At 54.1% G+C, this 14,152-nt stretch overlaps 1 protein-coding gene across 12 annotated transcripts in view; it reads left to right on the top strand.

Moving 5' to 3' along the window:
• The window catches only part of AMOTL1 (angiomotin like 1), a 150,577-nt gene extending 137,249 nt beyond the window's left edge, over positions 1 to 13,328 (top strand). For 10 of the 12 annotated variants that reach the window (XM_036324649.1, XM_036324654.1, XM_036324648.1 and 7 more), the window contains 5 exons: positions 5,145 to 5,335; positions 7,963 to 8,088; positions 8,716 to 8,942; positions 11,722 to 11,997; positions 12,832 to 13,328. In XM_036324649.1, the coding sequence (XP_036180542.1) occupies positions 5,145 to 5,335; positions 7,963 to 8,088; positions 8,716 to 8,942; positions 11,722 to 11,997; positions 12,832 to 12,938 (927 nt within the window). In that variant the 3' untranslated portion in view covers positions 12,939 to 13,328. Of the gene's footprint in view, positions 1 to 5,144; positions 5,336 to 5,666; positions 5,752 to 7,962; positions 8,089 to 8,715; positions 8,943 to 11,721; positions 11,998 to 12,831 lie in introns of those variants that run through there. The other 2 variants (XM_036324653.1, XM_036324659.1) reach the window with 2 other exon arrangements.
• Positions 13,329 to 14,152: the final 824 nt, after the last annotated feature.

Raw genomic sequence — 14,152 nt, 5'->3', positions numbered from 1 at the left:
GGGTGCAGCCCAGTGCAGCGCTGGAGGGATGAGGCAGCCATGGAAGGCATGTGGTCCAGGTGAGGGACTGGGCTTTGTCCTGTGACAACAGAGCCAACGATGGTAGTTTTTCAGCTGGAGAGGAATGTCGTGCACAGGGCTGGGGAAGGAGTGCTCTGGTGGTGTCAGGGGGGTCTTGGGGGGCAGATGGCGACGGGAAGGAGGCCGGCCTGAGGGCTGTTGGTGTCATCACGGGGAGTGGCAGTGGGAATCCAGGGGGAGCGGGCAGAGGGGGAGATTAGAAGGACTGACCATCAGTGCATGTTCGAGGTAAAGGAGAGGAAGGCGTTCAGGATGATCCCTGGAGTGTAATATTGGCCGTAAGCTCCTGCTCCTCTGCCTCATTTCATCCTGGCAGCAGCAGTTAGCGTAACTCAGCTATGAATAAGCTCAAGTAAAACGCCCCAGCCGGGCTCTGTGCGCCTCGGCTAGGGGACGAGCCTGCAGGACGGCCCTGCGGCTGGACTGGGAGCCTCCCAGACCGTCAGACTCCTGGCTCCAGTGAGCACCTGGCCGTGCGCCGTCGGCCAGTGCGGTGGGCAAAGCCCTCTGCAGCGATGAAGGGTGCGCCCTCAGTCAGGAACCAGGGGAATGCAAGACGGCTCCGTGGAATTACCTACTGGACGGGGCGCAGTGGCTGTGGGTGAAAGACTTGGAAACACTTGAAAGAGCACACGTGGGCCAGCCCCGCCCTCTCTCATGGCCGGCGCCCACGTTTCCCGGGCGTGTGTACTTGGCGGGTGGAGGAGGTGTTGGTGAGATCGCCCAGAACATTAAGGAACCCACCCGGCCGCCCACCACCTTGGCTTAGTTGGTGGCTCATAAGGAAGGGTGAGCCTGTCTCTGGACTGCTGCCCTGTCCTCCCTGGGCCGTCTTCCCTGGCCTGTGGGCCACCCTCCAGCTGTTCCCCATGTGCAGTTACTGAGGTCTGAGCCTTCCCCCTGGAGGGCCGGCTTCTCGGAAGCTGGCACCATGCTGGCACCGGTGAGCCGCACGAACCGTTGGCTGGCAAAACGGGCAAAACTCAGTGCTGCAGAGAATGTTTGTTTCCAGTTCCTGTGTCCCCAGCCCCTAGGGTTAGGTGACTTATCCTGGGACCTTCTATTTTGAATGCTGTGAAGCCAGACTCAACCCCATTTTCCTTGCTGTGTGTACCAAGGAGAAATGTGAGGTTAGAATGATTTGAAAAATATCCCTTGCCACAGAGGACTGTTCACAGTGCGCACGCTCAGAGCCATGACCCTCACGCCCATTGCTTTCTCAGACGGGCAGACACGAGTCCCTGCCATGCCTAAAGGCTGCTGGCAGATCTGGGAGTACCTGGGGGAGGTGGGGGGAGAGAGAGAGGTTTCATAATGAGGCTCTCCAGGAAAATTACTTGGCTTGCATTTTGGATCTAGTCGGGGGGCTGACAGCAGACCCCCTGCTGGTTATGGCTGACATGAGACCAAAAAGAGGGGAGATGATCTATATAGAGCTAAACAGAACTTTGTTTATCTCCGCATCTCTTTAAAAATAGTATCAGTTTCTTTTCATGAGCGTGTTGATCCATCTCTTATGATAAAAGTTTCCTTGTTGTTTTACTTCCTCATTAAAAAGATGAGTATTATTTTTTTAATTTTTCCTTGAATACTTCTGTATTCTATCATTTTGTCAGTGAGCATACATCTATATATATATACAAAGCTAAGTTGACTCGCGCATGCGCCATACATATAAAGCCCTTGCTGGCGCCAATCGCATGCGTGTGTTTCCATCTATCATTGTCAATCATGAATTTGGTTGACACTTCTATTATAAAGGACAAAGAGCGATATTAAAATAGTTCTTCTAATTAATTTCCTTTCCATGTGCACGAATCTGTGCACCAGGACACTAGTTATTCTATAACCAAAAAAGGTAATAATTTTATTACACATAAATTCACCCCAAAACCTTGAGTTTCTAGCTAGTTCCATGTGGAATCTATATAATAAAAGCCTAAGTGACTGTTATGGTGGAATGACCAGAACAACCAGTCACTATGATGCGCACTGACCACCAGAGGGTAGACGCTCAGTGCAGGAGCTGACCCTCTTGGTCAATACACTCCCACAGGAGGAGCACTGCTCAGCCAGAAGCCGAGCTCATGGCTGGCAAGCACAGTGGTGGTGGTGGGAGCCTCTCCTGCCTCTGCAGAGTGCTAAGGAGCAGCGAGCCAAGCGGTAAGGAGCGAGGGATCCTGGACTGCGAGAGGGATGTACCCCAAGGGGTCCCAGACTGCGAGAGGGTGCAGGCCGGACTGAGGGACTCCCTCCCCAGTGCACGAATTTCATGCACTGGGCCTCTAGTATACTACAAAGTTTGGTCAGACTCCTGCCTGGAGCCCGTGGACGGTGTGGTGAGTGCAGGCCTGCTGGCTCTCAGCAGGGATGCCTGAGGTCCACTCTAGTCCACTCCAGTGCCTGAGGTCCCCCAAGAAACTCGGCCTTTCTGGGAAAGGCACCCAGGGGCCTCGCTGATCAGCTTCCTCCTCATTCACTCTGCAGCAGCTAGTGCATATGCTTGCCTGGATGTAACCAGCCCACCGGCACCCCGCTCCTCACTCCTGAGCTGCAGAGGCATTTATCTGACCTTTGTAGGAAGGTCACACTGAGGTCACATGGTAACAGAGCTCCTGGTCATATCCCCCCTCAACAAAGCCACTTCCCATAGGGTGTTATTCTGAAGGGACCGTTGGAGAGAGTAGCTCAGAGAACTTATTAAATCAAGACCCACACAAGGGCTCTCTGCCCTTAGACTGATGCCGGGACACAGCCGAACTTCTCCACCCACATCCTTAACAACACAAAGCCCCCACATGAGCTGCGGTTAATCTTGAGAAGTGCCCTGGAACCTTCCCAACAGTGGGTAGACTGGAGGTGACAGAGCGACATGGAGTCAGTTGATTCACAGGATGACTCCAGGGTTAGACTGACCAAGGTGGGTGACTCCTGCCTGCTCCTCCTACTAGGAAAGTGCCCTTGGGTGAGTGAGCTGTCTGAGCCTCAACTTCCTTGTCTCTAAAATGGGGCCAATACGTTACGCTGACCTTACACGTATAACCTCAGATAAGAAAATCCGCACAGTGCCCAACACTGAGCAACTCATTGAGAAAGAATAGCTATCGTTGCTGTTTTATCATCATGACCTTCAGAGTATGTGCAAGGCCCGGGGCATCCTGGCACCCTCTCCCACATCCCCCCCTTACTCCAGCTCTTCCAGTCCCACTGGAAAAGGTGACAGAAATGTGTTCACTGTGGTATTCCCAGCACATGGTGTACTAGTACGTGCCCAGTAAATATTTGTTGATCAACTGAATGGGCAGCAGAAGCTGGCCTGCCTGACTGTCGGCCCGTTGTCCTGGCCGGCATGCCTGCCTGTTAGATTGTGCTATGCTTGAGTGTTGAAACTCATGCTTTTATTTAATAAGTCTTAATGGCCTGAATTAGGTGCTCTATGAAGACTCATGTGAGCTCAAAATGAATAAACCAGCTGAGATGGGAACCTTAGGATGCAGAGAGAAACTGACCAGCGTGGAGGCAGCTGAGCGAGGCTGTGGGATCTTTTTCTTGGACCGTTTCTGAGAACAAGGGAGCTCTTGTGTTGCCAGACCTGATGTCCTCCTGCCTGAGGCCAGGGGCTGGCTCCGGAGTCCGTGACCTCCTGTGCAGGTGGATGAGGACAGGTGCATGCCTTCGCTCTGCTCCTGATTAAATGTTAGTCACTGGCAAGGTCCTAGAATAGTTGGTATTTGTAGCTTTATAAAATTGAACACACACATACGGTTTACAAAAGCCTGTGGGCCCATTGCTCTTCTTTCTCTGGTAGGATGAGACTCCATCAGGGCGGCTCGAGCTTGTGTGTGGTTCAGAGTGCCTCTCTCACCGTGCAGCCAGCTCTGCATTTGCAGTGTGTGACCCCTGGGTAAACTGGAGGGGACATGGAATAGCCGGGATGAAGTCATTGTCCCTGAAGTCAGAACCTCCTCAAACCCCATCATCCTCCAAGCCGTGCTGCTTAGAGGAAATAGGATGCCTGAGTTAAAAGGGAAAAAAATCTGAAATGTGAATATTCTCCTCTGTGAGCATCCAGATAAGACATCCGCTTTATTCCTTGTCTTACAGACCCAGGTGACAAGAACGGGCTGAGCTTGCATCACAGACTTTCTGGCAGCTCCTTACTTTGTTTAGCCCTTTAAAGTTTATTAAATGCTCTCATGTGCATTATCTTGTTTGACTCTCAGGCTTCTAAGTGGGGCAGGTATTCATTTGTTTCCCAGACGAGAGCTCTGCAGCCGGGAGAGCATGCGTGTCAGGGCTTCTCGCTCCCAGTTCCTGGGCCTCTCCGTTTTATCTCCCAGCCTCGGGGAAGACAAACACCTGGAATCACTTCTGAGAACGCGGGAGAAAGTGTCCCAGACCAGGAGGCTCTTGCTTTTGATATAAATGAGCTGTAGGACGTTGGACAAGCCACTTCTTGTCATGCAGAGCCGTATGGACCGACAGACGTGGGTTTGAATCCTGACCCTGCTGTAGCTCAGAGACATGGAACAGTTCATCTAGCCCAGGGGTGGGCAAACTTTTTGACTCGAGGGCCACAATGGGTTCTTAAACTGGACCGGAGGGCCGGAACAAAAGCATGGATGGAGTGTTTGTGTGAACTAATATAAATTCAAAGTAAACATCATTACATAAAAGGGTACGGTCTTTTTTTTTTTAGTTTTATTCATTTCAAATGGGCCGGATCCGGCCCGCGGGCCGTAGTTTGCCCACGGCTGGTCTAGCCTCTCTGGAGCTTAGTTTTCTCCTCTGTAAAATTGGGATAATATTGTCTATTTATACGATAAAGTTACATGACAATTCATTGAGGCAGGGATTTGGTAGGTGAGGTAGCCTGGTGTTAGGATCTGCGAAGGTTGGTCATCCCTCCTGGAGAGGGAGCGAGAGTGGGATGGTAAGGTGTGCGAACGTGCTGGGGCTCTGGGTGAACTCTGTGCTCCACGCAGGCAACTGCAGACACGGTTCACGTGGTCTGCGTTATAGCCCCCGTTTCGCATCAAGATGTTCTCTCTCTGCTTCTCTAGAAACATGGAAACGGCCCGCCAGCCAGCATGCTGGAATACAATGCCCCAGCCCTCCTGGAACTTGTGAGGGAGAAGGAGGAGCGGATCCTGGCGCTGGAGGCCGACATGACCAAGTGGGAGCAGAAGTATCTGGAAGAGAGCACCATTCGGCACTTTGCCATGAACGCCGCAGCCACCGCCGCAGCTGAGAGGTGAGGCCAGCCTGGAGTCCCACGGGGCTTCACTCCCCTAGGTAAAGTGCATTCACACAGCGGGATACTATTCGCTCTTTTTTTTTTAATACATACAGACAGGAAGGGAGAGGGATAGAGAGTTAGAAACATCGATGAGAGAGAAACATCGATCAGCTGCCTCCTGCACACCCCCTACTGGGAATGTGCCCGAAACCAAGGTACATGCCCTTGACCGGAATTGAACCTGGGACCCTTCAGTCCGCAGGCCGACGCTCTACCCACTGAGCCAAACCGCCCAGGGCTACTATTCGGTCTTCAAGTGTGATGTTGGGAGAGTTTATTTCAACAGCGGGTGTGTGACAGGCCGGACAAGAAGAAGAGTTCATCCTCCTGACAGCCCTGGAAGGAGGAACTGTTATTACCTTCGTTGGCAGGTGAAGAAATGGGGCTAGGGAGCTGCGGCAGTTTATTCCGAGTCACACTGCTCGTCAGTGGTGGGGCCACGCGGGAAGGGAGACCTGTCTGCCTTCAAGCCTGATTCCACTTGGCTGGCAGTTGTTTTCTGCCGCCGTCTGTTATGACCTCTGTTGCCTTCTTTCCTTTCTGTAGTGCACAACCTTATTCTTCTTTCAAAATTGGCTCAAAATGTTCAATAATTGACAGAATAATTCTGTGAAACTCCTGCTGTCTGGGTGAGCAGGTAGCTCCTTGATCGCCGCGCTCACCTGCACGCGTGATCGCCCGCACCGCTGGGGCGGCCGAGCATTCTCCCCGTCCTCTCTCACTGCCGCTCCCCCACCCCGCCTCCCACCACTTTGCCCTTTGCCAGTAAGTTACATTTCATTCGGAGTTGTTTTAAACTTAAACTATATAGGTAGGTACATTGTTAATAACTTAATTAGGGCACTCCTAAGGCTTAGGAAGAGCCACACTCAAGGGGCCAAAGAGCTGCATGTGGCTCGCGAGCCACAGTTTGCCGACCACAGGTGTAGTTGGAGGCCATCCTCAAGTTTCAAAGGTGCATCCATAATATTGGGCTCGTCAGCCCCACGTTTCTTTGGGATGTGTTATTTCTTCTCTACTGAAGAAGAGGAGGCCCATTGAGGCAGAGGGGGGACTTCGTAAGCCGCCCATGGGCTCTTGTGTTCATCCTCACATAGAGGAGACCCGCCAGCAGTACGCTCACCTGATGCCTCCAGGACTGGGCGGAGGGCAGTGCCACCCATGAGGGCATCGATGCCTCCGCTGGGTGCCCCGGCACACTCGCGTCTGGGGAGACCTGCGGATTCACGGGGGACATGGCCACTTGGGAATCAGTTCCTAGTGCCCGAGTGTTGTTCATGCAGGTCTGTGCTCTGAGGGGAAACAGCCCACAGAACCCCATCCAAGCGAGCCCCCGGGGGTGGGGATGGACGTTTGAGACGTGTGCTGTGTCGAAGCTGCGGTCGTGATGCGAGAGGGGGACGGGGTTGCAGCCCCCAGTTCAGTCTTTGGACCGTCTGGGTGAGAACATTGACGCTCTTGGAAGTATTTCTTGATGGTTACACAATTGGGATGTTTTTCTTTTCAGCTTTTTGCTCTGTAAGGTGGTTAGTAAATCACCTCTGTACCCTGTGGAAGAGAACAAACCATCCTAGAGTTACAGAGGGGCTTGGCTCTTTGCCAGCTGTGGTCTGGAGCATGGCTCTCAGTGATGCCCTGTGGTTTTTAATGGCAAGAGCATGGCATAGGGAGGCAGGACCCCACATGCAAGGCTTCCCCAGCTCTGGCTGCCTACAGACGTGCGATTCTGCAAAAGCCTTTGCGAGTTGGGCTCATTGGTTGATTCTTGCATATACCCTGAATGGGGATCAAACCCGCAACCTGAGTGTACCAGGATGATACTCTGACCAACTGAGACACCCGGCCAGGCCACAGTGATCCTATTCTTAGCAGCCGTCGTTAACTAGAAGCGATCAAATTGCCAAAACCAGCGGCAGGAAGAGTTCTCTTTGGCCAGTTGTTTTCCATAAGACAGCCCCGTGTCTGTCCCTCCCGTCTTCCACTGTGCGCTGCACTCTCCAAGGACAGGGTGTCTTGTGTGTCTTCATCTCTCGGCGGTGCTGCTGGCGTGGCTGTCACGCCGAGTGGACCTGAGTCCCAGGCAGGGGCCCATGCAAGGAGAAGCGAGCTAGAAAGCAAGCAGGATGGGAGCTTTCAGCGTGAGCCTCTCTGTCCAAGAGGACCGGTATCCGCTTTAAGCATTTACTGACTCTCCATTTTACTGTGAAATACTGAAATAGCTGCTGTGGGGGTAAGGAGCAGCCATAAAACTTAAACTCCGATTGAGAAAGTCAGAAAGGATAAGTGTGAACGAGAGACCCTACCAACTATAATAATAGTATCCATGTGTCAGCAGGTGCAGCGTCCATCGTCATAGCGTGATCCACGGTGGTGCTGGTAGAAGGCAGGGAATTGTTACTGTGGGATTTTATTTTGGTTTTCTTAGATACTGTCTTCATTCTACCAAGCTGAGGGAGGGAATGGGCCAGGATACAGGAGGGAAAGCGGGGGAAGGAGTGCGTGGAGAGAGATGTTTAGTGCGGTGGCCTCGCACGGCTCTCAGTGAGCGTTCGCATCACCCTCCATGTGTCCTGTGTTGCCAGGGACACCACGATCATCAACCACTCGCGGAACGGCAGCTACGGCGAGGCCTCGCTGGAGGCCCACATCTGGCAGGAGGAGGAGGAGGTGGTGCAGGCCGCCAGGAGGTGTCAGGACATGGAGTACACGTAAGGACAGCCGCGTGCGCAGCCGTGACACCGCTCTCCACCCTGGCCACGCACCTCACGACCCCCGGGCCCGCATTTGGGCTCACACTCCAGTGCCGGCCCCTGCTCTGAACAGCTGGCAGGCGCGGCAAGTTACTCTCCAAGTCTGAAAAGAGCTCGAGTGTTTTCTGATTCTCATTTTTGGCCTTTGGGGGGAAAATTAACTTCTCCCAGAAAACCTGTTCATCTTCTGTCTTTCTGAGAAAATAGGGAAACTGACCTCCGTGGAAGGCTGGCCCTGAGTGAGGCTTCCTGCTGCTCTCCCACCCACAGCCAGGGACCCAGGCCCTCTGAGCGGGCCTCTGAGCCGCTGCTGGGAGGCCATGCCTTTCTCACCTATGTCCTCAGGTTCCCAGCAAGTCCCAGGGGCTCCCCAGGGGCCAGAGGAAGTGCACCCCTCTGATCTACTACCAAAGATCCAGCTTATACACTTTGCAGATAGGAAATGTTTGAAGACTTTACTGCGCTTCATTCTCCATCCTGAATTCTAATTCAAGTCCCTGGGCAACCTGAAAAACGTTTCGTGTTTTTCTAGCCAAGTGGAGTGTGATTATGACTTGTTTTGTTTTGTTTTGTTTTGTTATTCAGCATTAAAAATCTCCATGCCAAGATCATCGAGAGGGATGCCATGATTAAGGTCCTTCAGCAGCGATCCCGCAAAGATGCCGGGAAGGCGGACTCCTCGAGCCTGCGGCCCGCCCGCTCCGTCCCTTCCATTGCTGCGGCCACCGGGACACACTCCCGCCAGACCTCTCTGACCAGCAGCCAGTTAGCGGAGGAGAAGAAGGAAGAGAGGACCTGGAAGGGGAGCATAGGTGAGTCCCACGACTCCATCCGGCTGGGGTCTAGGGTCTGGAAGGCAAGAGCTCTTCACCAGCTTTGAGAGGCAACCTCATCTGGTGGAAAAAGTCCTGACACTTTTGTAGTGTCTGGCTTCTGCCCCTCATGGGACACAGAAATGTCGCTGAGTATTCCCAAGTCGCAGTTTACTCATCCGTGAAATGGGGAGGATAACCAATCATACTTTGGCTGTGAAAGCTGAATGAGCAATGTGGAGGCAGCGGCTATACCACCAGATTGGCTGTTGGCCATGGGTTGACTCATGTACTTATCATCACGGTTGAAAGTGGAAGTGCCCGACCCTCACAGCATAAAATGGAAAAGCCCATAGACATCAGGCCTCTGAACTTGGCTCTGCCCCTGACCACTCGTCAGACTGCTCTGCCTCCGCTTCTGCGCCTGGAAAAGCAGGGCAGTGCCTGTCCTGTTGCCCCTGGGCCGTGGGGAGAGCGAAATGAGATAACAGGGCAGAGGCAATTCGGAGGAAGTGTGCGAGCGTGAGAGGCTGGTGGTTGTGGTGCTGGTTGCATGGTTGTTGCACGGGCAGAGTTTTGAGAATTCTGCAGATGTGGTGTTAGCCACGAATGGGCTTCCTGGGGCGAGGGCCAGCCTGTCGACGGCTCGCTGGGTCTGGAGAGGAAGCAGGCAGCATTCCCAGACACATGTGCTCCCCCCTGGCCCCCCCTGCCGCACTCTGGCAGCTGCAGGGTCTGGCCTCCTTTGATGCATTTCCCTGGGTCAGAGTGTGTTTTCTTTATCTGTGGAGCCGAGAGCCAGTTTTTGTCAGCACAGAACCCCAGAGGAGCCTGGCTGCTTCGTGCCAGAGGGGATAAGAGCTTCCAGTATGAACCTGCCAGAGTCGGGGGATCAAGGCTCCCAGCCAGAATCTCTGAGTGAAGTGCCTCCACAGGTGGCCTCAGCAGCCCCTGCGCGCTGAGGACAGCACTTCAAAGAGGATGCGGGTGGACAGCAGCTGGGATCATCAAAGGCGCCCCCCCTTCCCTCCCCCCCCCCCCACAGGACACTTAGCTCCCCACACAGTTAGGGAGCCCGAGAGTTGGTACCCAGGCCCGTTTGCCCAGGTCCGTTTGCAACATGCAGCCAGACAGGCGTTTCTCTGGTCTCTGTGCCTGTGTCCCTGGCATCTGCAGGTCTACACCAGGCCTGGGAGAGGACCCCGTCTGCAGGAAGAATTGCTGTGTTCTCTGCACTGTGTCCTCCCATTATTGCCATTGTCATTGGTGTCCACGCGTCACAAAACCAGAGAGGCTCTCTGAGAGGCGGGGCAGAGGCAGCAGACACGGCCTCTGCACAGTCCCCACGCTGCTTCCACCATCTCTTGCCCAACGGGCCCTGGAAGGGGGTGGGGGTGACAGTGTACGCCCTGCTGATGGCGAGGGCTCCGGTGAGATGACTGGCCAGTGACCTAGTTCCACGAGAGCATCCCTGTCAGCCTGCAGCTGGTTAGGAGGGAAGAACACAGGTTGGGGTAGAGCTGGGCACAGCTGGGCTTGAATCCCATTTCTGCGCCTTCTCAGCTGTGAGATGCTCACTTCTCTGAGCTTCCGTTTCCGTGTCCGGAAAGCAGAGACTAACACGGGGCCTACCTCAGCGCTGCTGTGACGTACGAAGGGAGGTGACGTGTGCGAAGTCCCCGGCCTCTCCGAGTGTGGCCGGTGGACCAGCATCACCGGCCTCGCCTGGGAGCTTGTTAGAGAAGCAGCCTCAGGCCCCACCCGCTGAATGGAATCCTCTGTTAACAACACATCCAAGCCACCAAGAGGCACGTTCCGTTGGAGGACGCAGCTGGGCACACCGAGCTGCTCTGTGTTGCTGTGAATGGCACCTCCGACGGCCCTGGGGAGGACATTGTATGAATTGCTGGCTGGTTCGGCCGCATGAACAAGCAGTTGACTGTGCTGACGCATTTTCTATAGGCTAGTGTTCGGAGTGCTGGCACGTTTCTGAATGTGTGCCGTGTTTCATTATTTAAATAAAAACGGAGCTGTCCTGCCCAGCGCTGCAGGGAGACGTTGAGGAGGAGGGAAAGCACTGCCCACCATGCCTGCCTTTTCCCTCGAGCGCTTCCTTGCTCCTGCCCCCAGCCTGCCTACCCCGGGGCCCCATGGGCCCCGCGCGAGAAGAGGCCGAAGTGGCTCTTCCCAAGGGCCCGGCTGGTTTCCTGCTTCTCGGGGCCGTGGCTCTCAGCTGCTGGGTCTCCTGGGTGTCGGTCTGACCTGGACACAAGGTTGTATTTGACCCCGGTGCTGCGGGAGACCATCCAGTGCCAAGACGGGTGGAACTGTGGGCCGTTCAGAAGCACAGCAGGCCAGTGGGGCCATGCCTAGGACTCCGTTTTTCTAAAGCCCACAACCACGACTCAAGGCCAGCCCTCCCCGGCCCTGCGTGAGGCGGAGCAAGCATCAACTCCAGACAGCCTTGCAGAATCCCCCACCCTCGACACTGGCTACTGGTATCTCTTGCCACTTTAGAGTCATTTTATCCTACTGTTTATCATATTAGATTATAATCCGTTTGCTTTGCAACTCCTTAAAAACAGCTATACATTTTTAGGGAGGGGTGTAGGTCTTTTCCATTGTTAAATTTCCTCAGTGCTTCTCAACTGGTCAGGCACAGAGTCAGTGCTTATAAGTGCATTTGGTGAGTCCTGAGTCAAGAAGAAAATGATCCCCGAGATGAGGGATTTGGTTTGTATTAACAAACAGCATTGAAAAGCTATCCTTCCGTCCTCAGGGCTGCTGCTGGGGAAGGAGCACCACGAGCACGCCTCCACCCCCGCGCTGCCCGCCCCGCCCGCCACAGCACCGGCCCCAACAGCGTCCGCCACGTCGGCCAGCAGCGCCCACGCCAAGACGGGCAGCAAAGACAGCAGCACCCAGACGGACAAGAGCACCGAACTCTTCTGGCCCAACATGGCCTCCTTGCCCACCCGCGGCCGGCTGAGTGTGACCCCTTCCAACAGCCCGGTCCTGAAACACCCAGCGGCCAAAGGGACCGCAGAGAAACTGGGTAAGATGTTCTGATGTGTTACGCTGTAGGGAAGCACCCTGGAGCTCCCTGGCCTGAGAGAGGGAGCCGTTGTTGAGCTGGGGAGGGGGCAGCTCTCACTCTGGGTGTTTTTTATGATTATGGTTTCCCCAATACACCTAGGCTGTGCGCTCTTATGGAATGCAATGTGCGTAGACACCCCTAATTTATTACCGTGCTTTGTAACCAGCCCTTTCCTACAAGGGGCAGAAATAGACGTGGTCCAAGGTATGGGGGGTGGGGGGCGGCAGTACCAGGCACCAGGTGCCTCCGAGGCTGGGATACCTGGACGGGGCCTTACTCATTCAGAATTTGGGGTGCCTCCTTCCTGAAGGACAAGGCAGGTTTAACTGCAGAGGAGGGGAACTCTGGCGCTGCACTCAGGCCGGTGCTAATGGGTCACCCAAAAACACTTAAGAGAAGACGGCTTGGGAGGACTGAGCTTGCGAGGAGTCCAGAAGCGTCCAGGAAAGAGTAGACCTGGCTTTGTCACGGGGACTCATCTTAGTCATGGGGATGGGTCTCTGCAGGAATGCTTTTGAGGAAGTGTGGGGTTATTTGGGGCATAAATGAACTGTTCATCCTACAGAATAGATAAGTATGTCCAGCATTGCCATTGTTCTGAGATTTAATTCCTGGAATGCACTTTTCCGAGGAAGACAGGGATGTGTGAGAAGTGCCTGCCCCACGTGAGCCAGGCTTCGGAGCCTTGCCTGCAGGCCCTGGGGGCGAGGGTGGTGTCTGAAAGGGTTCCACAGAGATACCCGGTGCCCGCACCGAGGAGCGGGCTGCCGACGCTTCTCTTGTGTTTGGCAGAGAGCTCTCCTGGCCACGGGAAGTCGCCTGACCACAAAGGCCGCGCCAGCAGCCTGCTGCACAAGCCCGAGTTCCCGGACGCGGAGATGATGGAGGTCCTCATCTAGCGCTGTGTCCCTGAGGAACGTCGTGCCGGGACAGTGACAAGCGGAGGAGGAGAAGGAGGGTGGCCAAGGGAGCGGCACGAGCAAGGAGAGCGATCGAGAAGGTGGTAGATGGGAAACCAGGAATGATTGGAACTGATAAAGATTTCAGATTCGTAAGAACACTTTCTATAAATGTTTTAAAAAAAAACAAAAAAAAAACAGGAGACCTACACGAATGAAGATGGAGTGAACGCTATGGATTTTTATTGCCTATGGTGGCAGAGAGACAATGCATGTAGGTTTGGAAACGAAGAAGAAATAAGAAATGGAATTTTCCAATGTACAGAAAATGTATCTCATGGGGAGGGTCTGTGTACACCCATTTTCTGGTTATAAACACATAAACCTGAACCGGAATCTTCCTTGGAATACCCCCCTTCTCCTTGCCCTCTAGCATCTGTTTAAGAACCTCCTAGAAGTCTCTGGGAGCCCCTCTGGGTGTAATGAATACCACCTGTGCCCCCCGGGGGTGTCCTGTGAATGTGTGTGGCTGTGACGATGAGATGAAATGTGGAGGGGCGACCTTCCGGTCCTTGTCTAATGACCGGCTTGGTTTGGGTTTTGCAGGAGATGGTGGGGCTTCCTAGCTTGTGTGGACTTGAGGCGGTGTTTTCTGAACAGAATGGGAGCGTTTTGATCTTGGTGCTTATCCTCCCCGACTTGCCTGACTTCATCTCTGTCTTTGCTCTGTTTTCTTTCATTTTATTCTTTCCTCCTCCTCCTCCTCCTCTTCTTCTTCTTCTTCTTCTTCTTCTTCTTCTTCTTCTTCTTCTTCATTTTTAAGTGAAACGTGGCAGAGTAGGTCTGGGATTCTCGAGAGCGGTGTCTGAACTGTCAGCATTCCTGCTGTGTTCCTCAGTGGCCAGCGGGACAGAGCCCTAGGCTGGCCTCCTGGCTGCTGTCTCCCCCGCAGCTGCTACTGCCTTTCTGACTGTGCACTAGGTGAGCTTTGGCGAGGCGGGAGGCCCAGGGCCAGTGTGACCACTGTGTGAGGATGAGGAGCATAGCCCTGGCTTTTTTCTCCCTCACTTCAGCTCTTGCACGGAGCTTGGCGTTCCCGCCTCTTGGCTCTGCAGGGTAAGGCTTTCAGGACGGCACGCCAGGAAACGAATGGCCCTGGACTCATGGCCTCTGGGACCGCCCTGTGCGGGTACCCTGTCCCCTTTCTCGGACCT

Source organism: Myotis myotis, unplaced genomic scaffold (assembly GCF_014108235.1).
Source record: "Myotis myotis isolate mMyoMyo1 unplaced genomic scaffold, mMyoMyo1.p scaffold_m19_p_10, whole genome shotgun sequence".
NCBI lineage: Eukaryota > Metazoa > Chordata > Mammalia > Chiroptera > Vespertilionidae > Myotis > Myotis myotis.
Note: the sequence above shows the minus strand (reverse complement) of the source record. Positions and strands in the feature narration are given on the sequence as shown.